General features: G+C 38.9%; 4 protein-coding genes and 1 non-coding gene across 8 annotated transcripts; 2 read left to right on the forward strand and 3 right to left on the reverse strand.

Moving 5' to 3' along the window:
- Positions 1–711: 711 nt before the first annotated feature.
- LOC135650016 (cocosin 1-like) lies at positions 712–2526 on the reverse strand. Its single transcript, XM_065169068.1, has 4 exons — positions 2187–2526; positions 1818–2086; positions 1269–1733; positions 712–1182 (listed from the first exon to the last, which is right to left on the reverse strand). The coding sequence occupies exons 1-4, from the start codon at positions 2524–2526 to the stop codon at positions 784–786; spliced, it is 1473 nt and encodes a 490-aa protein (XP_065025140.1). The 3' UTR covers positions 712–783.
- A 1175-nt stretch (positions 2527–3701) lies between these two features.
- LOC135650308 (small nucleolar RNA snoR114) lies at positions 3702–3794 on the forward strand. Its single transcript, XR_010501506.1, has one exon. It is a non-coding gene; the product is annotated as a small nucleolar RNA snoR114 (small nucleolar RNA).
- A 2661-nt stretch (positions 3795–6455) lies between these two features.
- Positions 6456–8679, reverse strand: LOC135648995 (cocosin 1-like). The gene is made up of 4 exons (XM_065167066.1): positions 7963–8679; positions 7581–7849; positions 7032–7496; positions 6456–6942 (listed from the first exon to the last, which is right to left on the reverse strand). The coding sequence occupies exons 1-4, from the start codon at positions 8294–8296 to the stop codon at positions 6544–6546; spliced, it is 1467 nt and encodes a 488-aa protein (XP_065023138.1). The 5' UTR covers positions 8297–8679; the 3' UTR covers positions 6456–6543.
- A 264-nt stretch (positions 8680–8943) lies between these two features.
- Positions 8944–12664, reverse strand: LOC135648457 (protein LOL2-like). 4 transcript variants are annotated; one of them, XM_065166171.1, is made up of 7 exons: positions 12509–12664; positions 11867–11985; positions 10326–10439; positions 9616–9734; positions 9464–9538; positions 9299–9370; positions 8944–9228 (listed from the first exon to the last, which is right to left on the reverse strand). In XM_065166171.1, exons 2-7 carry the CDS (start codon positions 11976–11978, stop codon positions 9187–9189), a joined length of 534 nt encoding a protein of 177 aa, XP_065022243.1. In that variant the 5' UTR covers positions 11979–11985; positions 12509–12664; the 3' UTR covers positions 8944–9186. The 4 variants fall into 4 exon arrangements, with proteins under 4 accessions (XP_065022243.1, XP_065022241.1, XP_065022242.1 ...); XM_065166169.1 differs by having other exon boundaries at positions 9461–9538; XM_065166170.1 differs by having other exon boundaries at positions 11867–11991.
- Positions 12665–13506: 842 nt separating this feature from the next.
- On the forward strand, positions 13507–18282 carry LOC103974827 (actin-related protein 7). The gene is made up of 7 exons (XM_065166958.1): positions 13507–13732; positions 13860–14075; positions 15373–15514; positions 16470–16714; positions 16927–17110; positions 17774–17841; positions 17943–18282. The coding sequence occupies exons 1-7, from the start codon at positions 13655–13657 to the stop codon at positions 18093–18095; spliced, it is 1086 nt and encodes a 361-aa protein (XP_065023030.1). The 5' UTR covers positions 13507–13654; the 3' UTR covers positions 18096–18282.
- The last annotated feature ends 3242 nt before the right edge of the window (positions 18283–21524 follow it).

Raw genomic sequence — 21524 nt, forward strand, 5'->3', positions numbered from 1 at the left:
AATTTAAGTCCATCATAATTGTCTAATATTATATTTATACCAAATATTATAGATTTGAGTCCATCACGATTGTCTAATATTATATTTATTCTTTTTTGCATAATAATTTTTTCTACCCAAGTGAGTGTTATATTTATTTTTATATTAATTATTTTCTTAAATTAGTTATTAAAATTAATGATGAAAAAGTATACTACTCATACAATAATGGGGTGCATCCAAGTTTTTTTTTGCCTAATAGTTTTTTCTACCTAATTGAGTCTATTATCTATTTTTAAATTAATTTTTTTTCTTAAGTTCATTATTAATGTTAATTACCAAATAGTATAATAATAGTAAAATTAATCGAGTTGTGGCGCAATTAATTGGCTCGTATATCTCACAATTGATGTGTGATCATCAGGTCGAGAGTTTGAGTCTCCCTCACCCCATTCAATAAAATATTACAATAAAAATACATCTACTTCAAATTGAATATATTTGGGATCATCACAGTCGTTTGGTATCTATCAAATGATACATAATGATCTTTTCTATCTAATTATGTTTTATATTTATTTTAAAATTAATTACGTATTACCCTTTTGAGAAGGGCATTTATTTGAGTCAGTGGATCAAAGAAAGAAACAAAGAAGGAAGAAAGCTCCATTTATTTGAGTTGAGAGCTGATGCTACACACATCTTGTTGCCCACAACCTTTGTTCACTTCAAACTAGTCATGCTCCAAGGTTTCTATCCATGAAACCCGAGCCTTATTCGCCTCGAGCCACACTCTCCATTACATTACGCCGAAGTTCTGATCGCTTCCCTCTCGATCTTAGAAGTGAAGAGGGCCAATTCATTTCCACGGTTAAACTTCAGCTGCATGGCCTCCTCTCTAGAGATGCAGTACGAGTTCATCAGCACCTCCACCGGCATGCCACGGAGAGCCGACGTCTTCCCCACGAAATGGTTGACCATGGCATTGTCGTTGGTCTTGATGGAGACCCATTCGAAGCTCTCGCGTTGCGCTTGGAACATCATAGCATAGTACTGTGGAACGACTAGTAGTTGACCCTGACGGAACTCTCCAACGAATACGGTCTGACCTCGATGTCCCACCACTTGCACCCGACTGTATCCCCTCAAGGCGTACACGATGCTGTGAGCATTGACATTCCAGTGCGGTGATCTGATGGCATTCTGCACGGAGACATAATCATCATATTTAATTTAAACTTTCGAGATCGTAAATGGAAGGTAGATCAGAGATAATGTTGTTGTCGTACCGGGCGGAGGAGTCCCCTTACAGCACTCATTTGGACGAATCTTAGAATGGGGAGCTTCTGACTGTTGAGGGTGCTGATCCTTCCGGCGCGTGGATTGAAGTAGTCAGCACGCAAGGGGTCTCCAATGTTCTGCCTTATCTTCATGGTGCAGAAAGCCTCTAATACATTAGATTGACATCCCCTTCCCTCTTGGCATTCTTGTCTCACCTCTCTTTCTCGTACCAGCTGCTCACTCTGCCGTGATGCTCGTAGCACCTGAAGCCCACTCGTGACAAGGACTATCTCACCCCTCCTGTCGTCGGGATTCTGGATTTTTCTCACCAATTCCCTATCGACACCGAGTGCCTCTGCCAGTGGATCGAGCTCAAAACCGCTGAGCAGGCTGTTCCCCTTTATCTGCTGTAATCTCACTTCTATTTGGGAACCTTGCTCGACTAGTCTCTCCCTCCCAGCAAGTAGAAATTCCTAGCATCATATATTTCTCAATTAAATTACCTTGAAAACTGTGTTGCGTTAGAAAATTAAATGGATGGATTCATTAAGGCTCACCCTATGCTGGCGATCCAATTGATTGGCACTGCTGCTTGTGTCGAAGGTGGTAATCGCGACGACAGCTACTTCGCCATTGTTGTAACCCCAATAAGAAACTCCAGCGGGCAACGCGATGATGTCTCCCTCACGGACGTAGTGGATCCTCTGGTGCTCGTCTCGGAACCTCTGACATCCTCCTGCCGTCTGCTCCCATTGTTGTTCGGTTTGCTGGAAGGATTGGAACGTCTCTGGGCATCCAGGGAACACTGTTCCGATGATTCCCCTTCCTGCATCCACCATGGACCATCGTCGAGCTTTAATACAATATATATGACATGGAATTAAGTCACCATATTCAAAGAGCACGGTGTCTATGCATGAACGAGCCTTGCACAATATAGACGAGGCGTGGTGCACTGGAAAAGGATGGCAGGAGAAGGCCTCTCGGTTGGATGGTACGACGACATGCAGCCACGCCCACACACTGGAGCTGCTCATTGTACTGGTCGAAGTACTCTGTGTAGCCAGCTTCCGAGGGCACACGTCGGGTGAGCTCAAGGGTGCTTAGCTTCTCGATTCTGCATTGGCTCACGCGGCTGTAGCGACGCGCACTCACCCATGGTTCACCTGCTCCCTGCTGGCCGAGTCCAAGCTGGGCTCGAGAGATGTGGCAGAAGAGGAGCAAGCAAAGAGAGAAAGAGAGGAGAATGGAGGTGGAGGCGGCCATGGCTTAGTGTTCTGCAGAAGGAACGGTGAGAGAGTGGTGAAGTGGAGTGCAGAGGTGGGAGGGCATTTATAATGGGTTCATATAGAGGGTTATGTGGAGTTTGGTTGGGAGGTCACGAGGCTTCGCATGGGTTCTCGTGTCGCCGCATGCAGACGACTGGTTTGAAAGGGAAGCACAGATGCTTGGGTTTGGTAGGAAGGAGACGATTTCGGTTGAGAGGCAACTGCATGCTGCGAAGAAAATGTGCAGCAGAGATATCTTACTTGGTTTCTATGCTGAAATGTGTTGTTGATGACGCTACGCCCTCTCTAAGCTACCAAAATGTGGAAATGATTAGTGGAACCTTTCATTTAATCTATTTCTCATTAGTTTATCGCTTAGCTATTCAATATTAATGTTTGATCTGAGATCAGAAATGCTGTCATTAAAGCCACACATAAGCTGGTCCTCCTTCAACAATCCATTCGTTTACAGTTAAACCATCTACTACAAGCTCAGATGTAGGTTGATATGTCGAACAGGTGACACCCACATCACTGAGATCACTCAAAGCAGCTGAAGGCCAACTTATAAGCTGTGGACTCCTTCTGCAGGCAATGAAAAGTACCACAACGAACATCTAAATCTCTTCCAGAAGATTGACCATGAAATAGTTTATAGCAGAAGATACCAATCATTGAAGGAAATTCCACAGCTTTCCCATGAATCAAAATGATGATAAGGTTGCTTCTCTTATGTGAGACAGGCCACCACACCTACTAACATACTGTGTGTGTATGAGGAGGACATGCGTACAGAGTCTATAGAATTTCCATGCAACAGAGCTGCTAATTGTACCATTCAGCAGCAACAACAAAGAACCAACTTAGCTTTTTCTACGGAACAATGGGAGCATCTGAGATTTTTTTTTTTTTACATAATAATTTTTATCTAATTATGTATTATATTTATTTTTATATTAATTATTTTCTCAAGTAAGTTATTAAAGTTAATTAGGAAACAGTGTACAAATCGTATATGGGGTGGTGGTGTAGTTGGTTAATGCGTAGGTCTCATAATTGATTGGTGAGCATGAGATCGAGGGTTTAAGCCTTTTGTCATCCCATTCAATAAAATAAAGAAATGAAGATAAATATACACCAAATGCGATAGATTTGGGTCTATCCAATAAAATAAGGTAATGAAGATAAATATGCACCAAATGTGATGTATTTGGGTCCATCATAATCGTACGATATCTATAAGATGATTTGAATGCATTTGAGCTTTTTCTTTTTACATAATAGTTTTTTTAATCCAATTGTGTGTTATATTTATTTTATATTAATTATTTTTCAAGTAAGTTATTAAAGTTAATTAGAAAACAGTATATAAATCATATAAGAATGGGGTGGTGGCATAGTTGGTTAACGCATAGGTCTCTTAGTTGATCGGTGATCATGAGATCGAGAGTTTGAGCCTCTTGTCATCCCATGAAATGGGTATATCCAAGTTTTTTTTTTTTTTTGCATAATAGTTAACCAATTATGTGGTATATTTATTTTTATATTAATCATTTTTTCAAGTTAGTTAATAAAATTAATTATGAAATATTATACAAATCATATAATAATGGGGTGGTGGTGTAGTTGGTTAATGCATAGGTCTCATAGTTGATTGGTGATTCTAAATAAAATGAGATAAATAAAATATAACAATCGTTTGATATCTATCGTTCAAAAAAATAAAATAAAAAGATAAATATGTACCAAATGTGATAGATTTGAGATCATCACAATCGTTTCATGTCTATCACATGACATGGGTATAGTTGAATTTTTTTTTTTTTGCCTAATGATTTTTTTCTACCCAATTGTGTTTATTATTTATTTTAAATTAATTATTTTATCAAATTAACTATTAATGTTAATGATAAAAATAGTATAATAATGGGGATGTGACACAATTGGCTAGCATATACTATCCTATCAGATGACATGAGCACGTTCAAGCTTTTTTTTTTTTTTTGGTATAATGGTTTTCTCTATCCAATTATGTGTTTATATTTATTTTTTGAATTAATTATTTTTTTAAGTTGGTTATTATAGTTAATTATGAAACATCATACCAATCAAATGATATTGGTGTTGATAAGGCGTATTTTGGGCCCCAGACGCGTTACAGTCGATGTCACACGCTAAGTCACAGCCAATGTCACACACCAAGTCAGAATCCGAGATCACACACCAAGTTAGAATTCGTACCGAGACGTTGTGCGACACGTCCCGTCCTGAGAGCTCAGGGCGATGTCGTCTGATGCCACTTCGCATGCCCCGAGACGACGGTTGGTCAGAAGCGTCGTCCCATCCCTCGAGGGTCAGCGACCGAATCGACGCACAACCGACCCTTGCACAATAGTATAAAAGTCCCTAGTTGACATCCGACCAGAGGGGGAGAGAAAAAGAAAGTAATTTAATCCACTACTGACTTGCTCGTCGGAGAGGCCAAAGTCGGGGATCACCCGACGAGGGCCGTTTTTGCAGGCGAACGACCACCTGAGCTATGAGCGTCCCAACCCGAGGATTTTCGTCCGGCGTGCAAGGGCAAGCTACCAACCGACCCGGAGGTCGACAAATGACGACGATAAGCACCCCTTCCTGAGGGCACGATCATCTCGTCATCCTGCTCATTCAACAAGAGGCTCCTTATATCGACCCATGAACCAAACCGTGCTAACTCATCGGCCACCACGGTATATGTACATTTATTCACTAACAGATGTGATGGCATAGTTTGCTATTACTGTACGATCCTAAGGTCAATGCTAGTTTATAGCTGAGGTAAGATCCTAAGGTCAAGAGTTTGAGCCTCTCCCACCTCATTCAATAAAACAAAGTAAAGTAACGAAGATATATCTGTGCCCAAAGTAAAGTGACAGATTTATATCCATCATTACCAAATGATGATATATATCTGATATGGGCCCCTCTAAGCTTTATTTGTCTAATGATTTTTTCTATCCCATTGTGTCTATTATTTATTTTAAAATTAATCATTTTTGTCAAGTTAATTAATAAAGTTAATTATGAAATAATATATTAATAATAAAATAATGGGGCATAGTTAGCTAGAAAGTCACAGATTATATAGTCCTATAAACTAGCCATCAACTTATCATATTCCATTAAATCTACATATATAATGAGATCGCATGATGCTATTAAATCAATAAGACTCATTCATCTTAAATTGCTAACACGATGTCAAAGCCTTTACCCATATGACTTGGGATGACTCGTGGATCAATGTTTGACTTGGGATGACTCACAAGTCTTCGTCTTTCGGTTCATGTCATCCTCTAGTCGATCAATGTTTAGCTTTCTATTTCTTCTCCACTTGGATAAGCTTATCGATTTAGCAACAAGTTTGTCGGTAGGTAAATGTAAAAACTTTTTTCCTCGATCTTTCTCTCTTCTATTTGACATGAAACTAGATATTATACAATAAATAATAAAAGGTGTATATAGACATTTCTCAAAAAACACCACAACGGTAGAGAGCGAATATAAAAAAATAAAAATAAAAAGAATATGATGGTAAAAATTTCTCAAAAATCATCAGCCAAACAGGGAAGTGCAGTTCTTTAGAGGGTATTTAGCTCATTTTACCTGTTACTATATATATATATATATATATATATATATATATATATATATATATAAAGTATCCATTTTTGGAAAAGATGTTTAGAGTTGTAAGAGGGTCCATTTTATTTTACAGTTTTTTAACCGTAAATATATATATTTTTTGGAAAACTATATAATCAAATTACCCTACTGAGAAGGAACAAAGAAACACGCAAAGAAGAAAGCTCCAAACATGGAACGTTATTTATTTGAGTTGAGAGCTGATACGACACACATCTAATGCATCATCTTTGTTGCCCACAACGTTTATTCCCTTCAAACCAGTCATGTTCCAAGGTTTCTATCCATCGAACCCCAGCCTTATTCGCCTCTAGCCACACTCTTCATTACATTACACCGAAGTTCTGATCGCTTCCCTCTCGATCTTGGAAGCGAAGAGGGCCAATTCATTTCCACGGTTAAACTTTAGCTGCATGGCCTCTTCTCTGGAGATGCGGTATGAGTTCATCAACACCTCCACCGGCGTGCCACGGAGAGCCGATGTCTTCCCCGCGAAATGGTTGACTATAGCATTGTCGTTGGTCTTGATAGAGACCCATTCGAAGCTCTCACGTTGTGCCTGAATCGTCACCGCGTAGTACTGCGGAACTACCAGTAGTTGACCCTGACGGAGCTCGCCATTGAATACGGTTCGGCCTCGATGTCCCACCACCTGCACTCGGCTGCATCCTCTCAAGGCGTACATTATGCTGTGAGCATTGACATTCCAATGTGGCGACACTATGGCATTCTGCAAGCACACATGATCATCATATTTGATCAAAATTTTTGAGACCATAGATGGACGGTTGATGATCATAGATAATGCTTTTATCATACCGGGCGGAGAAGTGCCCTCACGGCACTCATCTGAACGAATCTTAGAATTGGGAGCTTCTGGCTGTTGAGGGTGGTGATCCTTCCAGCGCGCGGATTGAAGTAGTCAGCACGCAAGGGGTCTCCAATGTTCTGCCTTATCTTCATGGTGCAGAAAGCCTCTAATACATTCGATTGACATCCCCTTCCCTCTTGGCATTCTTGTCTCACCTCTCTTTCTCGTACCAGCTGCTCACTCTGCCGTGATGCTTGTAGCACCTGAAGCCCACTCGTGACAAGGACTATCTCACCCCTCCTGTCGTCGGGATTCTGGATTTTTCTCGCTAATTCCCTGTCGACACCGAGTGCCTCTGCCAGTGGATCGAGCTCAAAACCGCTGAGCAGGTTGTTTCCCTTTATCTGCTGTAATCTCACTTCTATTTGGGAACCTTGCTCGACTAGTCTCTCCCTCCCAGCAAGTAGAAATTCCTAGCATCATATATTTCTCAATTAAATTACCTTGAAAGCTGTGTTGCGTCAGAAAATTAGATGGATGGATTCGTTAAGGCTCACCCTGTGCTGGCGATCCAATTGATTGGCGCTGCTGCTTGTGTCGAAGGTGGTAATCGCGACGACAGCTACTTCGCCATTGTTGTAGCCCCAATAAGAAACGCCAGCGGGCAACGCGATGATGTCCCCCTCACGGAAGTAGTGGATCCTCTGGTGCTCATCACGGAACCTCTGGCATTCACCTGTCGCCTGCTCCCACTGCTGTTCGGTTTGCTGGAACGATTGGAACGTCTCTGGGCAGCCAGGGATCACGGTTCCAATGATACCCCTTCCTGCATTCACCATGGATCATCGTGGAGCTTTTACACAAAATATATCCTTATAACTAATGCCATGGAATGGAATCAATATCTTCCAAGAGCACGATGAACGTGCATGAACGAACCTTGCATGATGTAGACGAGGCGTGGTGCACTAGAAAAGGATGGCAACAGAAGGCCTCTCGGTTGGATGGTACGACGATGCACAGCCACACCCGCACACTGGAGCTGCTCATTGTACTGGTCAAAGTACTCCGTGAAGCCAGCTTCAGAGGACACACGCCGGGTGGCCTCAAGGGCGCTAAGCCTCTCGATTCGGCATTGGCTCACAAAGCCGAGGGGGCGTTCGCACGATTCCCCTATTCCTTGCTGGCCCAAGCCAAGCTGCGCTCGAGAGTTGTGGCAGAGGAGGAGCAAGCAAAGAGAGAAAGAGAGGATAATGGAGGTGGAGGTGGCCATGCCTCAGTGTTCTGCAGTAGGAACGGGGAGAGAGTGGTGAAGGGGGAGTGCAGATGTGGGAGGGCATTTATAATGGGTTCATATAGAGGGTTGTGTGTAGTTTGGTTGGGAGGTCACGAGGCTTCGCATGGGTTCTCGTGTCGCCGCATGCAAACGACTGGTTTGTAAAGGGAAGCACAGATGCATGGGTTTGGTAGGAAGGGGACGATTTCGGTTGAGAGGCAACTGCATGCTGCGAAGAAAATGTGCAGCAGAGATATGTAACTTGGTTTCTATGCTGAAATGTGTTGTTGATGACGCTATGCCCTTTCTAAGCTACTAAAATGTGGAAATGATTAGTGGAACCTTTCGTTTAATCTATTTCTCATTAGTTTATTGCTTAGCTATTCAATATTAATGTTTGATCTGAGATCAGAAATACTGTCATTGAAGCCTCAACAATCCATTCGTTTACAGTTAAATCACAAGGTTCCCAGATCAATGTAAAAAGATACTTATTCCTAAATTTTGACCTGGCCAGCACATTTCCAGATCCATTTTAAAGCTTCATTAACATGAACTTGCAATGAGAAATGTACATTAAATAGTAGGTATTCCAAGAAAAATGGAACTACAAAAAATTCCATTATCATGCATGTCAAGCAGCATAACAAATAAGCAAGATATATTATTGTAATAGGGCAATAATTATGGTGCCACCAGGTACATGGTTGGCATATGTATAGAGTGCCACAAATTTGCAGTTTGACGCAGCACATGCACAAAACAAAAAGAATGCAGTTCCCTGGCATAGTGTGATCACCAGTAAAACTCTGATCCCCAGGAAGGAGAGACTTGATCCTCATTTGACTTGCATACCAACCAAGGTGACCTCTGCAACTGGCCTGATGTCATTTCTTTCCTTTGTTAACTCCAACCACAACATTGCTCACCTACATCATAAACATTATAAAAATTTCAGTACAGCTGAACTCAGAGACAAAATGGAACATCAACGCTTACCAGTTTGCCGCTCTCATTCACTGACATCGGATTCTCAACAACTACAGTCATGTTTGATGGTTGAGAAGAGTGCTACATAACCCAAAAGAGAACAGAAAAGGCATAAATGTCAACATGAATAAACTTGGTCAACCGAAAAAAGACTTTGGAATTTGAGCATACAACCGAAGTTGATGGCAGGACAGGAGCAGTCTCATTAGGCCTGTGTGCAGCAGGGCCTGGAACTCTCGTATTAAGCATCTTCGATAATAGGTAAAGTAAATCATTACAAGAAGAAGGTGAATTAAAAGCAAAAGAAAAACAAAACGGTATTATACCCCAATGTTTGTAATATACTGGCAAATTGCACATTTGACAGATGGTGCTCCATAAGGGTACATCAGCCTTGTATGACATTGGCCACAGTTCACATGAGCAACCTGATTCGCTGGCATCGCTGCATTCCATCAGAATAAAAGAACTAATTCAAGATCAAAAAGCAGCAATGTCTCTTTTTATATGTTAACACTGACAGTTTCGTATTTGTGGTTTGTATTAGAATGATCCTAGAATTTTGTCAGTAAGAATATAGTCCATTTACCTACGAAATATAAGAACACATCTGATAATGCACAAATATCATGGATTATACAATCAGACTTAATCCATGTTTTTGTATATCAATGAAGAATACACAGCTGTGATATATACAATGTATGACATATTGGTTTTACTTGGGACAATGAGCTTATCGCCTTCATGTTCCTTTCTTTGATCAAATTTTCTCCCTATTTTAGTCTCATTTTTCTCAGTTTATCCTGCACCATGTAAGATGCAGAACAACTGACATGGACGGTCAATTGTTCTCAGCTTATGATGCAAGAATGGATGATATGAACAGCATGAAGCAATAAATGTACTAGAAGCACATTGCATCTCATGTTAAACAACACAAGCACTAAAGAACTACTGTGTGACTATTTTAAGCTGTATCAAATTGCATAGTGAACTTTCGCAACAATTAATTATAGAAAATAATAATGGATACCTGCTCCTGTGATATTGATTGTGTTACAACAGGAGCACCTTACGCTTGTAGCACCACGAGAGTACATCAACAATGTTCGACAACCTCCACACACAAGCTGAGCCATCTCCATTCCTGCAAATTTCATTATCCAAACTTTCCATAGCCAAATGAAATTAAAAAAATACATCTGTTTAAGTCAGAAAAGAATGATAATTGTTCTCAGATGTCTTAATTGTTGCAATCAACAATATGTAATAAGGCCAGGTTGGAGGGAATAACAATTCCACTAGAGAAAAAATGTTGGTTCCAGAGAAGATTGTGTAGGTTGTATTGCAGCCAGAGAAAACATATCACAGGTACATATATATGGACTTAAAAGATCGGAATATATTTCATCACGTCAAAGAAACTCTCTGGAATTGATCAGACAGGAAAAGGGCCAAAGGTTCCTGTCTGACTAACAACAGAAGCAGATATAATTGAGCCTTATCCAGAGAAGAAAATTTACATGACTTCAATTTCCCCCCTTACAGATTAAAATCCTCTTAGCTTGGGACCACATTAGCTGGACAAAATTCAAACCAGAAAGAGTTCCATTTTAATGCTAGAACAATGCACAGAGTCTGCATTTCCTAGGAAGTTGTGGACAATCATCTAGATTTAGCAAGCTTCTTCTTCCAGTTAAGCAAGTTGAAACTTGTTGAAACTACATTAATGACCATTCTCAGTAGTCAATAATAACAATGATGTCCCAACCAAGCATTACCTGTGTAGTTTGGTTAACATGTCCATGGTGTCCCAACTCAGCAATAGCTATGCAGTTTGGTTAACATGTACATGTTAAAGGTGGGTAATAAGTGGTATAAGTAACCACACGTTTGACTTCAATAACCCGCAAAGAACCTACATATCTTAAATGAGAGGCAAATATGCAAATTGAAAGACAAAAATCTGAGTTTTCCGCGTAACCATCTCAATACTTCAAAAAAGAAAAAGGAAAAAAATTACCATACAAATAAAATAAGAAATATCCTTGAATCTCCATATTTGATAAGCATCCATTTTGTTATTGGTTACCTAGATGATGTTCAAAATGACTTGGTTCACCGACTAAGCACAAGGATTCTCTATCAGTAATTCAATTCCACTGGTGACTTAAACAACCCATGTGACCACCAATAATGCAACAACAACATCCAAGTGAAACTTACAATTATTCCGTTTCTCATTTATAAGCCATTTGAATTTTTAACAATCAAAGATTGTTATGACAAGTTATAGACTAAGTTATTCAAAAGAGTCTCTCAGGTAATTCATATTGATAAAGTACTGGTGCTCATAGATAAAGATACACATGATAACAGGAACACTTTCTGAATGTACAGAAAGTAATAGACACCCAATTTCACAGAAAACCACCTAAGATATTTAATGCCAATATATATCCAAAAAGTAACATGACTATACTCCAGAAACAATCAGGCCTCATTTAAGACAGAAATTCACACCAATCAACATTTGACGATAATTAGTAGAATCAAAAGATGTAAAAGAGGTACCTGGAGAGGCAGCTGCAGTTATTGTGCTGCATATTGCACAACGCACGTCGGTGGCTCCCCTCGGGTAAAGAAGAATGCTCCTGCAACCGCTGCAAACAAGTTGACTCTGCATAGCTGAACTGTATCTAATCCAACAGTATCACATACAGTTACATTATACAATTGCAAAAGGAAGTCATTCATCCAAAAACAATAATTTGCTAACAGAATTCTACCAATACAAATCATCATAAGAATATGCTAAATTAGAAACTTTTCATAGCATCAAATATCTTATCACATACATTGGCGGATAAAATCTGGACTAGAGAGGGTTTTTCTTTTCTCCCACATGATACGTAAAATAAAGGTTTCGTAGCAACAAAAAAAAACACAAATTTTAGAAGAACATAATAGAAAAAGACGCGAAAATCTTCCTCCGAGCTAAAAACAAGCAAAAACATCTGTTTTTCCTTTTCCTGAAACAACCAAACGAATAAAGCTGAGATTATCTGCCGAATTTCGCGGATTAATATCAAATCCGACCGGATTCCGCGTGCTTAAGCAGCGCAGAGTAACTAAACGTAAGAAAAACCCTAAATCCTTTGCAGGACAGGATGACAAAACACGAACCAAAACAAAGAAGAAGAATCATCGAAGCACCTGGCCCCAACGGAGAGAAGCGATCGCCGGAAAATCAGCAAATCAATGCGTCGCCTTCTTTGATCGGTTTAGAACGCACCAGGAATTCTTCCGCGCGTGGAATGGGGAGGATTTCGTGGGAGAGACGGAGTCGACGCAGATTTATCTCTCCTCTGTTTTCGTACGCGTTGATGGAGACGGAAAGCCGACGACAGCGGACAGTTTTGGTATTCATTGGGCCGGGCCAATCCGGCCCATATAGTAGAGCCCATCTTATATATATATATATATATATATATATATATATATATATATGCTAAACCAAAAAGAAACTCTCAAAAATTCAAATGACACTATAATTCTAAAAAAAATATTTATGTATTTTATAAATTATTATTGATCTTTTATTTTTTTGTGAAAGCATTAAATAATATTTTAGATGCATTAGACTTTAATATATTTTTTAAATTTATTAGCAAGTATCATTAATAGTGGTATATATTATATTTATTCTCAATATATCAATTACATTCGTATTCATCAACAATGTAACATTTGGAAAACATAAAAAATAAATAAATTTGACGCTCCGTTTTCATTACTACAAGAAAATAAATAAATAAATAAAATATATATATATATATATATAATCTTATCCTATTGTTATTCGAATTTGATCATTAAACAAAACTATGTAAATATATAAATTTTTTATCTTTGATATTCCTAGCATTATAACAAATTTTCATAAGTTAATTTATTGAGATTTTTGACATGCAGGCAATCAAATGACATGTCTTACCAATTTCTTAGCTGAACCTTTTGACCTACGATGATAAGATATCAACTCATCGTTGGCAAGAACAATTTGCTGTCTGACGAACAATTGATGATCCTAGCGTTAACACAAGTCACTTAATGATCATAGCATCAGATGCTTTGACAGGGTAAAGATGCCATTTGCTAACTTGTCAAGGATATATATATAAAATGGTTCGTCCAAGTAATATAGCGTCAAGGGGAAACGCACTCGCACGGCCACCGGGAGGGCGCGTTTCACAGACGTCGGAGCCCTGCTAAGGACTTTTAGGGTTTCGCTGCTGATATCGATACGCTTCGAACAGGCTCAGAGTTTGGGATTTCCCGCGCTCCGCCTCTTCTCCAGCCATGGAGGCAGTGGTGGTCGACGCCGGATCGAAGCTCCTTAAAGCTGGCTTCGCTTCACCCGATCAAGATCCCGCCTTGGTAACAGAAAAATGAACGAGAAAACCCTCTTTATCGTGAACTCTGATTCGTTCTTGTTAGCGGCTTTCAGTAGGTCTTTCTTGAGGATCGTTGCTTGTTTTACCCTCTGCTTCGCGAATTTTAACAGATAATGCCGACCAAGATGAAGCGCGTGGTGGAGGATGGAGACGGGGGTGACGCGTCTATGATTGAGGAGGTGACAGTGGATCCGGTGGTGAGGGGATTCATCAGAGACTGGGATGCGATGGAAGACTTGCTTCGCCATGTTCTTTACACCGACCTTGGATGGGAGGTCGGCGACGAAGGGCAGATTCTGTTTGCCGAGCCACTCTTCACTCCGAAGGTCCGTGAGTGCGATCATTCTGCGCCGTCCTTGAAAGAAAAACTGATGCTTTTCACTATCCTTGTTCGCTGATTATAGAGCAGCTAATGGCAAATGCCATGGTGATTTAATTGACTGGTTTGAACCCTTCTGCATATAATGCATTTTCATTTTTGTATTCAAATATTTTAGATTTTCTCTCTTTCAAATTAAAAAAAAAAAGAGACAGCTTTGCCAAAACAATCTTTCTTGGTGTATATATATGCAATTAGAAAACTAATAAAGGAAGTGCAAACGAAATAGTCAAACCAAAAACCCCGAATGAATCGACCCATAAGGTTCTGTTAGGTAGCTCTTTGGTGATGGGCTTGATCTGTTTTGCTTAGCCGAGACTGACAAGTTGTTGGTTTGATTCTCTTTTTTGGTTTAGAAAATGGTTAAACTGAACCAAACTGCACAAATAATATTGAATAAAATAGGTAAAAGTGGTATATTCCAATTTCATCAATGTGGTAGGTATATTGTGTGATGTGTTGAATATATATTCTATAATAATGAGTGCAACATAATTCATTTCTATCATGGTTTTATATAGCATATTATCTAAAAGATATAAGGTACATTGGAGACTGACTAAAATAAACCCAACTAAACTGAACAACCTTATTTTGGCTTCAGTTTCTTTTATATGGTTTGTACAGTTCGATTTTAAATTATAATAATTGAACTAGTTCTGGTCTGTTGGAAATTTCCTAAAGCTGAAACAAACCTGTGAACTGTGTTTGCATTGATGAATTTTTTAGATTGGGTCGGGTTAGAGTCACCAGTACAGCGTTGTTTGTTATTGTTACAGTATGGAACGGTTTTTAGACAAAGTATGTCGGAATATTTAAATCAATACACGAACTATGTTTTAAAATCAGGATAGTAAGTGCAAAGCTAGAAAACAGAACAATATAGATGGAATCTAATTGGATGATGAATAGCCATATACAAACTTTCTTATGAATATATGTTATTCCAATATGTGAATTCATTTATGTGTTCACTTTGCTTATGCTGCTCTTTTACCCACTTAATATAAACAGGATTTTGTTGTCGAAGGAAAAACAAGAAATATGTTTTGTAATTTGTAATAAAGATGTGCCTGCCTTTTACTGTTCACAATTTGTTGAACAATGATCTAAAGTTTTCTTGATGTGCATTCTGCTACAGGACTTCATCTGTTATGTACATGTGGCTTACGAAATATAGTGGCTGGTTATTTGGTTTCACTACGTTTGTTGCTCATGTACCTATTGGTATTACTATTTTGCAGGCTATAAGAGAACAACTAGTGCAACTAATGTTTGAAACGTTCAATGTTTCAGGCTTTTATGCCTCTGAACAAGCAGTTTTATCACTCTATGCGGTAGGACGTATCTCAGGATGCACTGTTGACATTGGACATGGGAAAATAGGTATGCCTTTTTAGCCAATAAGATTATAACTAACCTTCATTGTGTAGAAAACTGATGCCAGAACAATGAAATGAGGAAATAATTTTTTAGCCATTGCTCTACTTCAAACCATTCTTTTGATAATCATTCCAACGTGTTTCAGATATAGGAACATGTGAGCCTTCCATGCATTGGCCATTCTTAGGAGATTTTTCTGGTTTAAATTAACCTTCTAATGAATTTATTAATGTAGTTATAATTTATCTACTTGAAAAATGATTCTAGCTAATTGATGTTTGTATTTACTAAATTGTCTTAGCGGAGAAGTTTCAATACCCAGTGTTCCAAAATTTATCATCATATAGGTTGATCTCAAACTATTACTGGACATGGCTTTTCTGCTGGGATAACTTGATCTGAAGTAACAATTTATAGAAAGATATGTTTCCTTCTTTATAACACTTTAGAGGCTGTTAGAGTGGACATTTGTTCAATGCTGTGCCTACTCCATTCCAACATGCGTGTTATGATTTAGATCATGGAACTAACTTCTCGCTTTGCATGGATAAATCTGCATATTGCCCATCCCATATCCAGCATTGGTGTGGTCTTTTCAATCTTGGACTAACTTCGCTATACACATGAAATGATAACTGGAGAAGACTGAAATGTTTTTCTCTCTTTATTTCTTTTCAATCTTGAAACACATTAGGTATTTTTGTAGTGAGGCCATCTTAAATGGCTGGGTAGAGTTTGGAGGTCTTGTTATAGATTCCTCACTTTTAAGCTGATGCAGCAACTCTTTATATGTTTTTTTTACATATTAAAGGTCTTAAGTCTTCTTGCTAGACTTGGTGGGTGGTTTGTGCTCATAAGATCTTATAGTACTGCCTATCTACTGGAGTTGATTAATTCTTTATACAGAACTGTACATATGTCAAAAGTTATTTTGACATGTTCCATCTGATTTTGACAGATATTGCACCAGTTTGTGAAGGTGCTGTTCAGCACATAGCCTCAAAAAGGTTTCAAATTGGGGGAATTGATTTGACTAACTTACTAACACAAGAACTTCGCAAATCCAATCCCTTAATGAACATCGACATTTCTGAGGTTGAGAAGTTGAAGGAGCAATATGCACGGTGTGCAGAAGATCAAGTTGCCTTTGAAGAGACGCAAAGAACATGGCCTAAAGAGACGCACACCCTTCCTGATGGTCAGGTTTGTTGTTAGCTGATCTCCAATCTTACTGTCATGAATCTGCACCTTAAGTTTCATCTTCTTCACTATCTCCCCCTTCTCTCCGTCCCACCTTAGGATTATGTTTTCACATGTAGTGTTTGTCATGTGTTGCATGGTGTGCACGGTTACATATACTCCTGTCTATAAATGTCTCTCTCCATTAAAGTTGTTTTTCACAAAGGTATTTGCAGACTATAACTATTGGACGGGAGGGCTATATTGTTGGGGAAGCTCTATTTCAACCATCAATTTTGGGCTTAGAGGAGTATGGGATAGTTGAGCAGCTGGTTCGCAGCATCTCAAGCGTTTCTTCTGAGAACCTTCGTCAACTACTTGAAAATACAATGCTTTGTGGTGGTACAGCATCAATGTCTGGTATGAATTTGTACTCTATGGATGTTCTATTTTCGGAATTTTTTTCTCATGATATTAGTATTGGTGTAATAGTAGCTCTTCAGATAACTTGTCCATTCTTGCAAAATTTCTCTTTGTTCATTCTTGCAAAATGCTTGATTCTACATAATTGAAGAATGAAAATTAGAAGAACATTTTTAACCTTCTTTTTTGTTCTTACAATTTCGGTGCTTCTAGTCTTGACACAAGAAGCACTACAAATAGAATAATTATTTGTCCATGGGTGACCCTAATCATATCATCAGTGAAAGTAATGTGGCTTGACTCAACATGTATAATATGGGAAAAGAACTTCAATTCATTCAATCTATCTATGATTTTCGTTACCATCTCTTTCCCTCTTTTTATAGACTCCTCAATTATAAGAAGAAAAGAAAAATAAAAAAAAGTAACCCTTAAACTAGTGTAATCTATTCAAGTGAGAAATAAATTAAAATGTTCTACATCATCCTTTCTTTATACTTGAGAACTGATTCTGAAGTTGTAGCTCTAACATTACCAATGCAACATGCAGTGCCCTATGAGTGTTATCTTGGAGTCAGGGTACTTATACTCCAATTATCATGTGATCATGAAGCCCAGTTGCCTCAGAATGAACAAAGGCTAACATGTTTACTTCCTCAGGTTTTGAAGAGCGGTTCCAAAAGGAAGCTAATCTATGCTCTTCATCCATTCGACCATCACTTATTAAGGTATCTGCTACACCTTTGTTCTCTGTTTCCACCTTTAATGAGGCAAAATTTCAAAATTCCATGACAGACTACCTTCTTCTAATCCTTTGTTGTTCTTTCAGCCACCAGAATACATGCCAGAGAACTTATCCAAGAATTCAGCCTGGATGGGTGGTGCTATATTGGCTAAAGTTGTTTTCCCTCAAAACCAGCATGTCACCAAGGGAGATTATGATGAGACGGGACCGGCAATTGTTCACAAGAAGTGCTTCTAGTTGTAAATTGCCAGCATAGTATAGGCTGCTATCTACTAATCCGCATATGTGCTAATCATGATTATTCTATTTGTAGCACTTATGTTTTCGCAATTACTTTGGCAATTCTAGAAAGTAGAGACAAGCATCTGATTCATTTAATATCTTATGGGAAATGACTGTGTGCCAAAAGGTAAAGCTCATTCAAGATTTGGCTTGCTCTTATAATACTGAATGAGTGTACGACATTCTACTAATCACCCGGAATGGGTTACATGCTCAAATATTTATCATGGACTAGGTATTATGTTTGCACATTGGTTTTTGTTGATTTAATCTGCATACTGTTGGATGATGCATTTTTGTTGGCTTGTTTATTCTTGTTGATTTAATTCCCAAGATCGTATTGAAAAAGATAAAGATGAAGGGTTGTGTTCGGTTACTGTTAATCAATGGAAAATTATGTCAGTCAAATTTAATGAGCATGGATGTTTTTGATTTTTGTTGTCGTTGTACTTTTCGATGATGCATTGATTCTCTTATTTTTTAAAACAGAAATAAGTGGTTGTATTGTATTGTATAAAGCTTTTGACCTCCAAATAGTTGGGATATTATGAATTATCATTGCTTTTAGGAGAAATTGATGGCCAGTTCTATGTTTTTGTGTGCGTTGATCATATGGGAATAATTTCAATGGTCTGCATGTACAAGTTCTTAAAGAAAACTAGAAATGAACTTGATTATTTTTTTTAAATTTTTCCTTCCTTTCAAACATTATATAATATGCATGCTAGATTCTTACAGTAGGACTTGAACTTCTAACCCTTATCTTGACACCCAGATTGACTAGGGACAGACTAAAAGTATTTTTTGTCATAAATAAATGTGTATGTATATGAAGACAAAGAAGACATAATTGTACAGGACAATGCTAAAATATGACACTTATTGTTACGGTAAGTAACCTTTTTAGCCGTGACCTCGGGGTCGACGCGGCTGGTTCGGGGCTCCAAATGATCGGATCAGACGTGGATCCCCTCGGGACGTGGTGGTGGCTGATGCAAGGGATCTGGCTGGAAACTTCCGTGGTACCAAGTGGGTCCAGCAGCGGCCGAGTACCTGCACTCAGGTCGGGTCGGTTGCTCGGCCCGACCCCTCCGACGATCAAGTTAGTGATGCGGAGAGGAGTTTGTTTTGAGTGTGTGTTTTTTTCCCCCTTTGTCCGTTGGGAGTCGGGGGGTATTTATAAGTGGGTTTGATGTTACCTGATGTGCTATCCTGTCGGAGCAGGGTCGTACCTCTAATGGCGTCTGTCGTCGTCGCGGGCGTTGCGTGGAAGGCCGAGTTGTCGCAGGGTATGGGGGGTGTCAGTCGGCGCCTTCGCCTGCCTCGGCCGGCCACGAGGGGTCAGCCGAGGGGGTTGTTCGGGTACAGTGGGTATGGGTGCGTGTCGTGTCGTCGTTAATGCTCGTTCTGGGGCAGTGTGCCGCACCGGGTGTCCGACGTGGGGGGTGTATTACGTCAAATCCGGGGCGTTATGTCAAGTCAGTTTTTTACCCTTATCACTTATGATGTAAAAAACATCAAAAATCTAACAATGACTAGTGTTCTGATTAGCCACTATGAAAGGGACTGACAAGGGTTGCATTCATCCCTAACCCTTCTTTGGCACTAAATCTTAAGCTCCAAGGACTACAGTGCAAATCCCCAGAGATGCTACCACAGCATCAACCAGGCTCAAAGCATAGGAAGAAACAAAACCAACAAGTGGAGGTACAGATCCTTTCTTGTGCATTGGATCACACAAATAGATTTGTCTTACTCTTGTGGGTATCAGCTGTGGAATCTTAGAGACCAGAGTTGACTCAAGGTAAATTACCAAGAAAGTTCTTCAGCAACCTCCCATTGCTATCTGCACATCATTATATATATATATATATATATATATATATATATATATATATATATATATATATATATATATATATATATATATATATATATATATATATAGTGACTGAATCTTTATATTAGCTGAAGATTACTACTTCCACCAGTTAAGAAAGTAATTACCAAGAAAGTTCTTGAGCAAACTCCCATTGTTATATGTGCATCATTCTTTAGAACACATCATGAGCTGTGTTAACAATGGGAGTAATAGCACTGTCTTCACCTCCTTTAAGAGGTGAACCCACAGTAATAGCATTGTCTGACTGAATCTTTATTTTAGCTTAAGGTTACTACTACTTTCCAGATGCCAGCAACAAATACCTGTTAAGAAATTAAAGTAAGTTACCAAGAAAGTTCTTCAACAACCTCTCATTTTTGTCTGTGCATCACTCTTGAGAACACACCATGAGCTATTAACACAACATACTTCAGATTAATAACATTTGTGTGTGTTTGTTTGTAAGTATATGTAGATAGATGGTTACTACTTCCCAGATTCTGCAACCTGTCATTGCTATCTGCACATCATTGTTTAGAACACATCATGAGCTGTTAACACAGCATATTTCGGATTAATCACATTCATATGTATATATTTAGAGATTCAGTTAATCTCCTTTTGGAGGTGGACTTAAAGTAATACAATATTTTTGACTAAATCTTTTGTATTAGCTCAAATTTACTATTTCCCTGGTGCCACCAACAAGTTCATTGATTACGATTGAGAGGTTTCACACACATTTATCCATGTGATGAGCAGCCATGCATCCTTGTCCTATTCACCAAACTTTCATGGTGCATGGTATCTGTTTCATATTTTAACTAAGACTCCTGTTTAGGTCAGATGTGCTAGTGGACCCTTGTATCACACACATTTCATTGCTGCATGTCTCTTGCTTCATGTCTTAGTGGACCCTTGTATCACACACATCTTATTCCCCCCATTCTTTATTGATGGGTGATAACAATAACCTACTCAATTGTCATGTTTCAGCTGATTTCTTGATTTGATCTCAAAAAAGGGGAAAAAAAAAAAAACAGTCAGATTTATGGTTTAGAAGTTTAGATGGGGTGTTGTTCTTGGAGAAGGTCATGACCTGATGACCAGCCATATCATTCAGCCATAACGGTGCAAGAAGAGACCATATGCAAAAGAACTATTATTCTTTTGCTTAAATATAGTTGATGAGCACTGATAAATGAATGCAATCATCATATGTTCAGAATAACTCCACTGGGAAATGTATAAGTAACTAGTATTAGTATGCTACACCATTTTGATTTATCGTTGCATGCATGCAGCACGAGCTCACAGTATCTGTCTGCATGATGAACTCCCGTGCAGATTTTGTCAAAGAAGACATTGTTAGAGCACTGATTACCTGTAATCTTCATAACCGTAAATCACGGAGACTGTATCATCCAAGTGGGTGACATACTAAACATGGACACTGGGCTCTTCTTAGTTGAGCCAACACACGATAAGCTGTTGCTCCGTAT

This window comes from Musa acuminata, chromosome BXJ3-9 (assembly GCF_036884655.1).
Source record: "Musa acuminata AAA Group cultivar baxijiao chromosome BXJ3-9, Cavendish_Baxijiao_AAA, whole genome shotgun sequence".
In the NCBI taxonomy this organism is placed as follows: domain Eukaryota; kingdom Viridiplantae; phylum Streptophyta; class Magnoliopsida; order Zingiberales; family Musaceae; genus Musa; species Musa acuminata.